Source organism: Thamnophis elegans, chromosome 2 (assembly GCF_009769535.1).
Source record: "Thamnophis elegans isolate rThaEle1 chromosome 2, rThaEle1.pri, whole genome shotgun sequence".
In the NCBI taxonomy this organism is placed as follows: Eukaryota; Metazoa; Chordata; class Lepidosauria; order Squamata; family Colubridae; genus Thamnophis; species Thamnophis elegans.
The window spans coordinates 56,543,711-56,557,360 of record NC_045542.1 but is presented as its reverse complement, the minus strand read 5'-3'; the positions used below and the strand labels follow the sequence as shown (position 1 = coordinate 56,557,360).

General features: G+C 41.3%; 1 protein-coding gene across 1 annotated transcript in view; it reads right to left on the bottom strand.

The window, feature by feature from the left end:
- Nucleotides 1–12,512, bottom strand: part of MGAT5B (alpha-1,6-mannosylglycoprotein 6-beta-N-acetylglucosaminyltransferase B) — a 260,592-nt gene extending 248,080 nt beyond the window's left edge. The window contains 1 exon segment of the mRNA XM_032211348.1: nucleotides 12,445–12,512. Within this exon segment, the coding sequence (XP_032067239.1) occupies nucleotides 12,445–12,512 (68 nt within the window).
- Nucleotides 12,513–13,650: the final 1,138 nt, after the last annotated feature.

Sequence of the window (13,650 nt, the reverse complement as noted above, 5' to 3'; positions counted from 1 at the left end):
TATTTGTCAGCATGAGGTAGACATGTTGTCCTGCATAGATGCACCTTATTGAAACATTTCTGCACAGTTCTTATAAATCTCAAAAATATCATTTAATTACTTCAAACTAAAATAATAGAGTAATGTCTCACTTTAACAGAGACCCATTTCGCAGACTGCTGTGACTGGGTTATTCTCACATGAATTTCAGTTAACTACGTTGTTTTTACTGAAGACTCCATCCACCTCCACTTCCCCCTTCAGCTCCAAACTGTGTCAACCTGAATTCATGTCAGAATAACCCATGATAGAAGCAACCCGGTCAGATTCATGCTTGAAAAAAATGCAATAAACATTTCCCTTGTATATCTCCCCAAATAACAGACAAATTTGTTTCATTTGAATCAAATTAAGGGGCCCTTAAATATAATGTAACCTAACATAAACATATACCATTTGCATTGAGTAACAATGTCATTAATTGATTTAAGTGACAAACTGACATGAATAGCGTTATTTGGGTTCTTTGTGTAGCAATGTAATTATTCAATTGACATATATCATTACAAATGACACACTTTTTAAGATTTGAGGCCTTCCCCCACTTGCACTTAATCATAGCAGAAAAATCTGTGGCAACCTCTTTTTCTGCCATTCCCCTGTGGTGGTTATCTTCAGCCTATCTGCAGCCAGGAGTGAGACAGCTTTCAAACCTCTACAATATAGCTGTCCATGTATTAAAACAGTACTGCCCTGTTTGAGCTGACAAAAGTCAATAGCACCTACTGCAACACATCCATTACATTTGTTCATTCATTCCAGGGGATTGAGAGTTGCTCATTCTGTTTTTTTTTTTGGCGGGGGGAGTATAGTGGCTCAGCAGTTAAGATGCTGGCCCATTTGGCTGGAAAGCCAGCAGCCCAGGTTTGAGAAGCAAATGCCACGTGACAGGGTGAGCTCCCATCGTCGCCCCAGCTCCTGCCAACTTAGCATTTCGAAAACACGCAAATGCAAGTAGATAAATAGGTACCACTGAGGTGTTGGTTCTGGCAGTCACTACTGTCAGTTCGTTCATGGCCATGCCACCCGCCCGCCAGCATGCACAGTGCAATAAAAATTGCTCTGTGCATGCATAGAAGTAAAAAACAAGATGAATGCACCTATGGCAGTGCCTATGGTGCCGCACGGAGAACCAGTTCAGGGGCATGGTAAGCCTGGGTCACTGCCAGTTCCAGTGACCCATGCCACCAAACCACTACTGGTTTGGCCAAACCAGTAGGAACCCATCACTGGTACCACTTCGATGGAAAGGTAACAATGCTCCATGACATCATGCTGGCCACATGACTATGGAAATGTCTTCCGACAGCACTGGCAGAAGGGCCTTGAAATAGAGATGAGCTAAACACTGCTCCTTATTGTCGGCAACAATTTAGCAGAGTAAAATCTGCAGGGACTCCTTTACTGGGGTGGGGATTTTTAGTTGTTGTTTTTTACCATGCAAAAAGCATTGCTATGCTGGGTTTCTCAGTTTTGCACAATTGTGCTAGCCTGATCAGTTGGCAATAGGTCACATGGCTATATTTTACGGTCCTTGCTGCTTTAATGCAAGGCTGAAATGGTGGACTATCAAGAGCCAACTCATCTTCTTTTGTCTCCTGCACAGAGCAGGGAGCATCCTTGTAGCATGTAAACAGAAGGAAGGGGTCAGAATTCCTTCACAAAAGTGTTTCTTATGCTTTAGTTCCCTTTGTGACATCAGTCAAATGTATGTTTTTATCAGGTTATGATGGAATGGGGTGCAGGAGAAGGAACACAAGAAATAGGCTGGTAATGGTAGACAAAGTCCTACAGACAGACCAATCCCATTTTTACTGCAGCTCTCTGATTTTTCCGGCCATCTGGTGATGTCCTATTCTGTAGCCCATAAAAAATGGAAAATGGTGAAATTGACAAGCAGCTTCCAGGTTTCCCTCGTCTTTGCTAGGAGTTGAGTAGGTTATTCAAAGAAGCACAGAGTTATTTTTCCCCTTTTTCTTCCCTTCTGAGTAAAGCAGAAGTAAAGAAATTATTAGTTGCAGCAGCATCTGCAGCTGTTATGGACACAACAGTGATTTTCCTCTCTCTTTTTTTCCCAACAAGCCAGGAGAAATGAAGAAATCACAGATCATGTCTTCCAACTTCTTCTGAGAATTGGGGAAATGAATGATGGCAGCCATATGAAAGTGCCCCCGGGCTTAGCGAAAGCTGGCCAAATGGAAGGCTCTCAACTGACCCAGGGGAGAAAACCTGAACCCAGTATCAATTTTCTCACATAAGTGGCAATTTCAATTTAGAACAATTCGTAACATTCTCATTCAGTTAAGAAAATAAAATTACTAGAGCAAAGAGCTTCCTTTACTACACAGCAGATTTAGTTCATTACTGGTTTTTTTTCTTTCCCAAACAAGAGCTGGTTTGAGTCCAGGTTTCAAATTAAATTTGGTTACTTTTCCATTTCTTTTCTACCTTGTGATAGTCCCCATATGCTCTAAATGAGTTAGATTTCCATTTCCTTAATTACCAGTAGCTGGCTCAGCAATATGGCCACTGAAATCCCATCTGAGCAAAACCATTGAGATTAATCAGTGGAACAACTTGCCTCCAGAAGTTGTGAATGCTCCAACACTGGATGCTTTTAAGAAGATGTTGGATATCCTTTTGTCTGAAGTGGTATAGGATTTCCTGCCTAAGCAGGGGGTTGGACTAGAAGACCTCCAAGGTCCCTTCCAATTCTGTTCTATTCTGTTCTGAGATCTGTATCATTCCAATACATACTGTGTATCTCGTCCCATTTCAGAATAAAGTTCTGGCAATCTTAAATGGAGCATTTGATTTTCTATATCTAAACCTCCTAATGTAAGGTGGGGGAAGGGGGTTTCCTACAAAGAAAATACAATAAAAAACAAAACCACCATCCTATTCAAAGCAGAGCATGGTTTGTTAAAACACTCAGGGTTATGCCAATTTGATGTCATAGAATTAAAATATTAGCAAAATGCTGGTGTAGTTTTCTAATTTCTATACTCTCCTTACAGAGGACGTTTCTTTCTCTGAAAAGACCAGAGAAGCTTCCTCTAGTACAATCTGTGTCAGCCTTGGTAGCTCTAAGATGTATGGCCCTCAACAGCCAGACTTCTCAAGCGATCATGCTCACAATCCAATAGTTACAGCTACATAGATACTAAAGTAAAGTCAACCAAACCATATCATGATTTAACAGATTGTGTGAGATAGAGTACTTCTGGATTATTGGATTAAGAGTTGTGATGGCGCAGTGGTTAGAATGCAATATTGCAGACTGAGTCTGCTCACTGCCAGGAGTTCAAACGGGCTGAAGGTTGATTCAGCCTTCCATCTTTCCAAGGTCAGTAAAATGAGGACCCAGATTGTTGGAGGCAATATACTGACTCTGTAAACTACTTAAGCAGGCCTGTCAAACTGGTGGCCTGCGGGCCAGATGTGTCACATGCAGGCCATGCCCACCCCAGCTCCGCAAAGGCAAAAAAGTCACAATATGTCACATGACGTCACATGATGTCACATGAAGTGATCGAGTTTGACACCTGTGACTTAGAGAGTGCTATAAAGCACTATGAAGCGGTATGTAAGTCTAAGTGCTACTGTTATATTAGTAGAAGGGGACAAACTCTTAAGAATACTGAACTGAAATTTTGACCAATTCGAATATTGCATTTCACTATGAGGAGGTCCATGAGCATCTGATTTCTGTACTTGCTTCACAGACTGCAGTGAGAAGCACACTTCCCGCAAAATTATGAATGTAATTAAATATGAGAAAGAGACTTTTATTGCCTGAATCAGTCATTCTGTACATGTAGTTTTCACTTAATGACTATAATTGGGACCAGAATTTTTGTTGCTATGCAATGCAATTGTAAAACACAGTGTCATGTGACTGTGCTGCTTAACCAGCACTTTCGATTATTGTTGTTAGTGAATCACCATTGTGATTCCACAATGGTGCCCCCACACCCCATTTTGGCCAGCAGAATGCTGCAGGAGGCTGTCCTGGCCAAAAACGTGGCACGGGGAGGCATTTTGGCTGCAAGAGGCACCACAGGCCAGTCCTTTGTTATTTCCAGGCCGGCCCTGTGGGCCAGATTTAAGCATCCCGCGGGCCTTGAGTTTGACACCCTGTTATAGCCTATCCTATCTCAAAGGGTAGTTCTAATTTTCCTGTGAAGTTATCTATTAGTGGAGCTGACCCTTTCTCAAGCTTTTTATCCTGAACAAACTCTTGATTAGGTCTCATGTTTAGATCTCAGAGACCCCCTACATAAAAATTATTATATCTACAGCTCACAATATGTGAGTGTGATCAGTAAGTTGTGCCATGTAAAAATTCCCACCTATGTACAGCAAATGAAGTTCAAAAGACATTGTATTGGGGAATTTTTTTTCCCACACCATATTTTGTGGCACTCCCCCCCCCCACAGCAACATCTCACCAGGTTTGAGGGTTTCCATGGAACTCCAGATGAGGAAGGCTTATTTGAATGGTTTCTGCTTTTCTTTCCCCAAAGTTTCTTTAAACTCTTCCCGCTGATAAGAAACTCATTATTATGTAAAAGCATGTTTATGCATTTCAATTCTCATAATTATAATTTAGCAAGAAGTGATTGTTAAACACTGCCTTTAATTACTACTTAAAACCATTAGAGGAGTGAGGAGGGGGAAAGAAAACCTTCATGATTAAGTGAAAAGGGGAAAAAAATAGCAGTTGCCCAGTCTCTACAGAATCTCATTACAGAATTTTTTAAAAAGCATGAACATTTTAGTAGAATGAAGCTGTGGTTATACTCTATTATGGAAACTAGAATAAGCTAACAGGATGATCAGACAATTAAGAAGCTAAAACAACCAGATGATCATGGTTGAACTTCTTTCCTGCTACATTTTCTTAATTCCTAACATTTCTCCAAGGAAGTTTGTAAAAGCATCACAAGTCGCAGTGGTGAGATTCAGCCAGTTCACACCTATTTGAGAGAACCGGTTGTTAACTTTCTAAGCAGTTCGGAGAACCAGTTGTTGGAATAAATTTTATTTTGGTTTTTTTCCCACTTTACAGGGCTAAGGAAGGCAGGAAGGAAACATTCTGGTTGTTTCTAGCCTAATCTTTATTGCCCTGCTTACAGAAACTGCCCCTCTGCTTAACCCTTATTACATTGTAACAGCTCAGGCGAAGCGCCCATCGACCTGAGAGATGTTGAGTTCACCACGCCCACCCAGTCACATGACCACTGAGCCACACCTACCCAGCTGGTCATTAGGGCAGAGAACCGGTTGTTACATTATTTGAATCCCACCACTGCACAAGTGGAAGAGCTTGCTCATCTGAACAATGTTAAGAGACATAGACTGAGTTTGGATAATTCAGTTGACAGCCACAACAAGGGCATTCTTTTGACTTCTCCCTTCATTTGGAGAAATACAGAATGCCAATACAGATGGTTCCTTAAATGTCAATCCAGATAAAACAATCAGTTCTCTTTAAATCAGGAAAAAGAGTGCATATAATAATAAGGAAGGAAGGAAAGGGAAATAAAAGTATCAGTATAATATTATCATAATACGCCTTAGTTTTGCCATATGGGGGCTCTTTCAAAATGGATCACAGGAGATATATTAAGCTTTAGTCAAAGGGGAAGGGTGGGGAAAGTAGAAGCTTCCTTGTGCAAAGATTTTAGGAGAGGTAAGGAGGAAAAAGAGTTTATCCCATAGTATGTTAAAGATCAGCATTAGGTAATAATAGAACTGGGGCTACTGCCAACATCTTTCAATTTGGTCAAATGTGAAAATTGGCTGCCACTGCTTACAAAAAATACCCTCCAGTGTTTTCCTATAACTCTTTCCAACAACCTTAGCGATTGTTTATGCTACCCACTCATAATACACAAGTTTAAGGGAAGAATGTGTTACACCAATCAGAATAATTGAAGTACATTTAACCTAATGAACCATCTGACTTTGTTTCTGGTATGTTTTGATTACAGAAAAAAGAAGAAATGAATGGAACACTGGCATGCTGCAAAGAAAGGTGTCAATCTGTTCCTTTTGTGGTTATATGTGTTTATTAGGTATGTATCGTGTTTTTTTTTCCTTCAAGATTAACTCAAATTAGCAACACTGTGAGGTACTTTTTGCTGAAAGGCCCAATGTCACACAGGGAACTTCCACAGCTAAGAGTCAACTTACATATCAACATATGAACAATCCCTGGCTAATATCTTAACTACTGCAGTATTTTGAAATTACCTTTCTTTAGAAATTACCTATGCAGCCTATGTGGGGCCTGGAGGAATTCCTACAAAACGTAATATATTGGTGACCCTGTGTGTGTGTGTGTGTGTGTGTGTGTGTGTGTGTGTGTGTGTGTGAGAGAGAGAGAGAGAGAGAGAGAGAGAGAGAGAGAGAGAGAGAGAGAGAGAGAGAGAGAGAATGAATATCAAATGGCTTCTCTAAAAAAACAAAGGTGTCATAAAAAGAAGAGGGTGTATTGCTCCATCACAGCAGCAATTTGTGAATTGGCAAGTCCTCTGTATGCTAGTCATTTTGTGAGAGTGGCCCTACAACATATCCCCAGTTCCAAATAGGCCCACCAATGTAAAACAATTGCCCATCCCTAATTTAGCACATGGATGTTTTTATTAGTTTATCTGCACAATGTGCTGTGCATTAGCAGTGGAAACAGCAACATTTTTTAAAGCAAACACAAACTAGCACATAGCTCATTTATTTAGTCAGTTTACTGCATCTATCCGTAGCTGAAGCTCTCTAGATAGTTTACAAAAGCATTTGAACACTACAATGATGAAGGCCAGAGTGGGGAAGGGAAGATGGGGGGGAGGGTACATGCATCTTGTAGTGTTGTAGGCTTTCATGGCCAGTAACTGTTGGGCAGCTTTCGGTTTTTCTTGACATTTGGCTGGCAATTGTGGCTGCCATCTTCAGGCCACAAACAAGTGAGCAGGGATTGACTGGGCTCCAAAGTTTATAGCCAGGTGTCCTAACATCTGATTGGCTTTTAGTTGATTTGGTTTCTGATTGGTGCAGCCTGGTGAGTGAGGGCTGGTCTCTGCAGGGAGGTGCAGGTTGGTGAATGTCTGAACACACATCTCTCTGTGTGTGTGTCTCTGTCTCTGTCTCTGTCTCTGTCTCTGTCTCTGTGTCTCTCTGTGTCTCTCTGTCTGTCTATCTATCTATCTATCTATCTATCTATCTATCTATCTATCATCTATCTATCTATCATCTATCTATCGTGATGCCACTCATGCAGCATCACAAAATCTCCAGAACCGTAAAACCTACAAACTTGAAATTTGGCACGTATGTTCCTCTTGGCTTCTAGTACTACATAAATGTTTCTTATGGCTATTTGCTTAGTGAAGCTACTTTCATGGCAAGAGTGAAATCCTCCCAGTTTGGCCCGGTTCAGCTGAACCAGTAGGGACGATTGTAAAAAATTGGGAACCGATAGTTAAAAAAAAAAGCTTCCAATGATCGCACGGCTCAGCTGTGAGCTGCACAATTGTCAGACCCTCTTTATTTCACTTTTAAAAGAATTTTTACTACCTATTAACCCGAACCAGTAGTTTATAAAATGCTTCAAAACGTGAAAAAAATTGTTCCAACATCATAACTTTTTTTCCCCACTTTTTAAAGCATTTTTTTCCTGCCGATTTGGGTAAATAGGCAGGGGGGAAAATTCTTCAAAAAGTGGGGGGGAAAAGAGCTTTTGATGATCACGCAGCTCATAGCTGGGTTGCACGATTGTCGGATCCTCTTTATTTCACTTTTTAAAGCATTTTTGTCCTGCACCGGCAGAGGGGAAAAAAGTGGGGAAAAAAGTTGGCCATGCCCACCCAGTCACATGACATCCCCCCAAGCCATGCCCACAGAACCGGTGGGCAAAAAAATTAGATCTCACCACTGTTTCATGGGGTTCCTAATAAGAGTGTTAGGTTCTTACTATATCAAAATGATAGGGATAAAATGAACTTCTTCAGTTTGTATTCTGACTTCATCCAAGTATTCCTACATTAATGCATTCACCTTCATGCATAAGTATAGATTTCAAAGCGCCAGAAAACCAAGCGATGCAAAAATTGGCTCACAATGTTAACTTTTTCAAGGGCCTAAAACTGGCCCACTAAATGAGTCTGGTCCTGACATCTTTCCACTTGCTATCTTTTAGCTCGACCTGCTAAGTCAAGTTCTACAGTGCTGTTAAGCTGGGTGTCATTCAACAGGAGAAAAAGTGACAGCTCCCACTGATGGCTGCAGATCCTTCCTGACACAACCAGCACAGCTGGTGACCTGCTACCAAGAGAAGGCCTCCTTCAACCCTATTCCTAGCCTTGCTGTGCATTCCACGTTAAGAGTCATTTTGCATTTATGTTGGTGGCTTTATTTTGCAACCGTAGCAAAGTCAGGGCTGGCATTTTCTGTTAGAGTGATGGGGAGGAAGGTGCATCATTGAAGTGAATCCAGGAAAATTTATTTGACAGGGAAGCAGACCCAATTACAGCTCCCTGACAAACATCCTTGGATGATGTTAGCCCTCTCTGCATTCACATTGTTCATGCTTAAGAAGACATCATGTTGGAATTGTTCTACCTTACAGAAATCTGGCTTTGTCACCAAATGTACACAGAAGAAGCTGCTGCTTCTGGCTATAGTCCACCAATAAGCATCATACCTGTATTTTCAAGCACTTCTCAGTCTACATTTTGGATGTATAAGAATCTGAGCCGTATCTCTCTAAACAGTGTGTCCACTTGGAAACTTCACGTTTCCATTGAAGTCAGCTTTGCATTATGTCTTTCTGTCAAGAGGACAGCTGCCCTAAACATTTATCATAGTGTATATCAGTTTTTTCCCCAGAATCTGCTGCCTTCCGATCACATTTGTTATCAGCCCCAAAGCATCCAGCACATCTGTACAGCAACAAATTGGGGAAATCTAGTAATAGCTAATTTCAAAGAAAGTTTACAAGAACATCTCACATGGAAATTCTTACTCTCTGTACTGCAGGCACAAGAACCAATTGTAATTTTTCTACAAGAAAGAATTATTCGTGTGAATGTGTGTGTGGTGAGAGAGAAGGAGGCTTTTTTTTCCAGATCAGTAGATTGCCCTGGATCTATCTGCTTGATATATTTCTACACTATCTCATTGCAAGTACAACGTAATATAGTGATATTTAATGATATTTTAATTGTATTCTGGTATTATTACTGGTACATCCCCTCCAAGTAAGCATTTTGAAGATTTATATGCTGTTTTTCCAATAAAAACTCCTAGAGCAGCAGACAATGAAATAAGAAAAACAATGAATATGCAAAAACCCTACAAGAATAATGCAGCAATTAAGATGATGGTGGAAACTCAGAAAAACAGATAAAATTATTATCAAATACATCCAACTTACCTAATGAAATAGCTGAACAAACACCTGGAGCCAAAGTATTTACACCACTGGCAAGCAAATATCTTTGGGAAGAGCACTCCAGGGTGCCACAACCAAAAAGACTTGTACATTTTTTTTCTCCCTTGAAGTAGCTTTATCTTTGGGGAAATGATCAAGTGAACAGCAAACACTCTAAAGACTCCAGTCTCCAATCTTTAATACATGAGCAGTCAAATACTATTTGGTTTTATGAAGCAGAAATCCTAAACAAGGATCACACCTGGTTTTAGCTCTTAAGAGCAAGAGCTTGTTGGGGTTCCTTTCAAGACAACATAGGTAAAAAAAATCTGCTGAGAACCTTAGTTTTTTTTAATCAGTGGTCTCCTGTTTCAGGCACTGGGTATGCCCTTATAATCTATGGACTCATCCTCAGGTTCTACTTGGCCTTTCACCAGTGCAGGCTTCTCACTGCTTCCTGAGTGCCGTAAGGGATGATGTCATTCTTCTCCCATTCCCAGCCCATTGCAAATCCATCCCACAACTGAACTTTCCTGCTTTCATTCAAAACTGATGGGTTTTTTTTTTGACCTTATGCCCTTCAGAGCAGAGGATCTCCAGAGCTTCATTCCATTTTAATTGAAGCCCAGCTCTGATTGGCTGCAGTGCCCAGCCTTCTCCGTCCTCTGCAGAATGTGGGCTCTATCACTTCATCCCGTCAAGCTGTTGGGTTTTTCTGTTCTTTTTTGCAACATTGAGTAACACAACAATGAAGCTGTTAAATCAAGAACAATCTTCCCCTCTAGAAGCTCCTGCTCCATTCAACTATACATAGTCCAGTAGGCACACTTTTTGATTTCTGTCCAGGTTGGGTGGAGCACAAACTCTTTGCTTTCTCAATCTCTGTTTCCATTCCTATAGAGCTTCCATTTCCCTTTTCTAAAAAAACATCTTTAAGTTGAAACGTAAGAACACTTCTGTTCTATGAAGCTGAACTCATAGTTCTTCATTGCTATAAAGTTTCTATGGATCGACAGCAACCTGTTCCCTATTGTTTTATTTATTGTAGAATCAGAGCTTGGATGCTACCATAAGTGGGAGGGGGGAAAGGTGGTTTTAATGTCAAAGAAAGTAATAAGGGTGGCACAGGTGAAAGTATCCCATCCTTTATGCAAACACGGGGTGGGGGGAGTAGAGGAAAGCCTTGGGGATTAATTTGGATAGAATAATGATTACAAGGAAAAGGCAAGCACTGGGAGACTCATCCACACAGAATCCAGACAACAAGGTTTGCCTTCATGGATTGGGAAGGAGAGGAAGCAAAGTGATGACAAATTGGGTCTTACATTGGCCACAGTCTGGTCTAAGCACCAGATGGGACCCACTGTCAGCTCACTACAATCCAGACTAGAATTTCTGAAGTTCTTTAAACAGCCAGGAACAGCTTGGGAGACAAGCTGCAGTAGAGAATTGTCCTACAGCTATTTCTTACTCCTTGGGACTATTTTTCATGAGATGGGGGACCTGGGTAGCCAATGGGCAGCTGGAACAATTGTTGACACACACACACTTTTTAAAAAAGATTACTGATAGTTTTCTCATTAGGTAAAGTCTAGGAAACCTGTGGCTTCCCGGGAGTTATTGAATTTCAGCTTTCAATGTGCTGCACAAAGGATTACACAGACTGGGGTTGATGGGAACTATAGTCCACAAATTTCTGGAAGAGCTGTACATTCCTGTGTCTAGATTAAGCACTACACCCAAGGCCAACTAGGCTCTTCTGATTATTATTATTTTTAGAATATTGCCAACCCCGCCATTGTCAGCATTCACATACAGACAGGTCTTCCACCTGTGAAATGAATTAAGTTACAATTACCCACCCTGTTCCAATCTATGGCCTCTTTTGTAATACCATGGGATACATTGCATGCCTAGATTCCAGCTTCATTTGAGCCTCTTCTTTAATTGACCTTGTTGCTCATTCTGAAAGTTCACCAACAACCCCTTAAAGTGGAGCAGCCTTCTGCTACATGAGACAAATAAAAACAGCACTGTGGCACATTTGTGTCCAAACCCCTGAAGACTATAACTTAAACATTTTTAAGTTAGCCCTATTGGCTGGTTGTTAGTTGTGGACTTAGTGACTGAAGTGGTGTCCTTTTTTTTTTTTTTACCGCAGGTATGTAGTATATTGTAAGTTTATTTTGTTTACACTGTATTTTGTTTCTGGTTTTAATTTTTCCAGAGTCTCTATGGTGAGGGGGAAGCTACATACATTAATAAATACATTACCTAGGACAAAGAAAATCTGAAACTGGTTGGAAAATGCTAACTCAGTGCATCAGATGATCATTGTTTGGGGTTCTCACTCATGCTTGCTGCCATCTATTTAATTTCTCATCCTGTATTTGGTGCAATCAAAAAAAAAAAGGTGCCATTTGAAAGCAGCCAGAAAATAAGCTCCAAATCCTGTGAACTAATTTTAGGAGAAAGGAGAGGGAGAGCAGCAGAGGAAGGACCTGACAAAAGCCTCTAAAGAAGACAAGCAGCGTTCTTTTGAAGCAGACTGACGTGAGAGACCTGATCCAAATAACCTATCCTTATTATCCCAGTAAAAGAGGAGAAACAAGAATCAGCAATCACTTAGAGACAGGAAGAAAAGAGGAAAGGTGCTATGTTTGTATCTACAATAATGCCAGCTGTTAGTTTGTAACAATCTATATAACAAGGAAGTTTAATAACAACATCTTGCCCTCCCCTTGGTGAATCCTTCCCAAATTCCAAACGAACTGCGCTATGCCACCCACTTCCTCTGTCTGTCCACACTTCAGGTGAGTCTCAAACAAATTACTTTCTGCTACCTGCATTCATCTTGTAGGGTTTATCACATCAGGAAAAAAGAGGGGTGACCACATGCAGTTCTGAAGCCGCCACCCACCCACCCTTTTCCTTCTAATTGCACACACCCAGGAAGTGGTAGAGGAGAACTTTACCTAAAAGGCCTCAAGGTGACGAGACATCTTCTGACCATTATTTTCCCATCTGAATTCACTGTGATCATGATTCAAACTTTTCTTTTAGGAAAAAAAGCAAAACCAAAAGGAAGGAAAGCAGACGTTCAGGAAATCCGATCCCAGTTCTTAGGAACAGCTCATGGTGAGAGACAGGTGAAGGTTGTCCAGCAAAAATCAACCCAAGAAGTCCATAAGCACAAAGGGAACAGGATCAGGATCAGTTTCTCTGCTAGGAGCTCTGCCTTCTTGACTGCTTGCCTCTTAACGAGTGGTTGCTTCCAAAGACATAGATCTGCATGCACAAGAGTGGAGGCTGGATGATGGGGTGTCTCCTCCAGGGTTCCAGTCACATTTTGGAAACAGGCTGTAACAAGAAGCACATCTTCCCTTTCCTCCAAGTATTAAATCCAATGCCCAGGTGAGCAACCCTTAGATCTAGACCCCCTTCTGTTCATGGGATCTCTCATCACATCCAGACTCTCTCTGCTTACACCTGAACCAAAAATCCTCCAGCAAAGCCTTGCCTCCTTCCCTTCTCCAAGCTGCCTTCAGCACTTCCAGAAAGCTGCCATTCCCTAGGATTGTTGTCTATTTGAGTGGTGACTCCCAGCCAGAGCTAAAGCTGTCATGAAAAGGACTAGCTCCATCCCTGCCTGACAGGCAGCTACCTTGTCTCATCCTGGCCATCCAAAGCAGGCAGTTTTAGTCTTGCAAAGAGGCTGCACTGTCTCCATCTGTGAAGGATGCGCTGCTCCAAACCAGGATGGGAAAGAGTGTTCAGCCGGAATTTGTGAGTTGGGTACCATCTAGTGGCGGCTGCAGGGAGATTCTCTGGCATTTTTGTTCTGCAAATAAAGATCTTGTAACTTCTAGGGACAACACACCTGAAAGGTGCATGGAACGGTGCTGTGTATCCCCTCCTGTCATTTCTAGGAAAGGCCTTGCCAATCAATAATGCCAGTTTCTTTCATATCATCATTACTGACCCCAACAATATGCTTGAGAAAAGGACCAAGGTGTGGCCCATCAAGTCATTTCGGTGTTTATACCAGCCCTAGCTGTTTGGAGGATTGGGCAGGGGGAAAAAAGATTTGGAAACAAAATCTGGTTCAGAATGTTCTGGTCAGATTTCTTTGGGGATCACTATTTGAAAGAGCGTATAATGCTGGTGTATGCAAGTCTGTC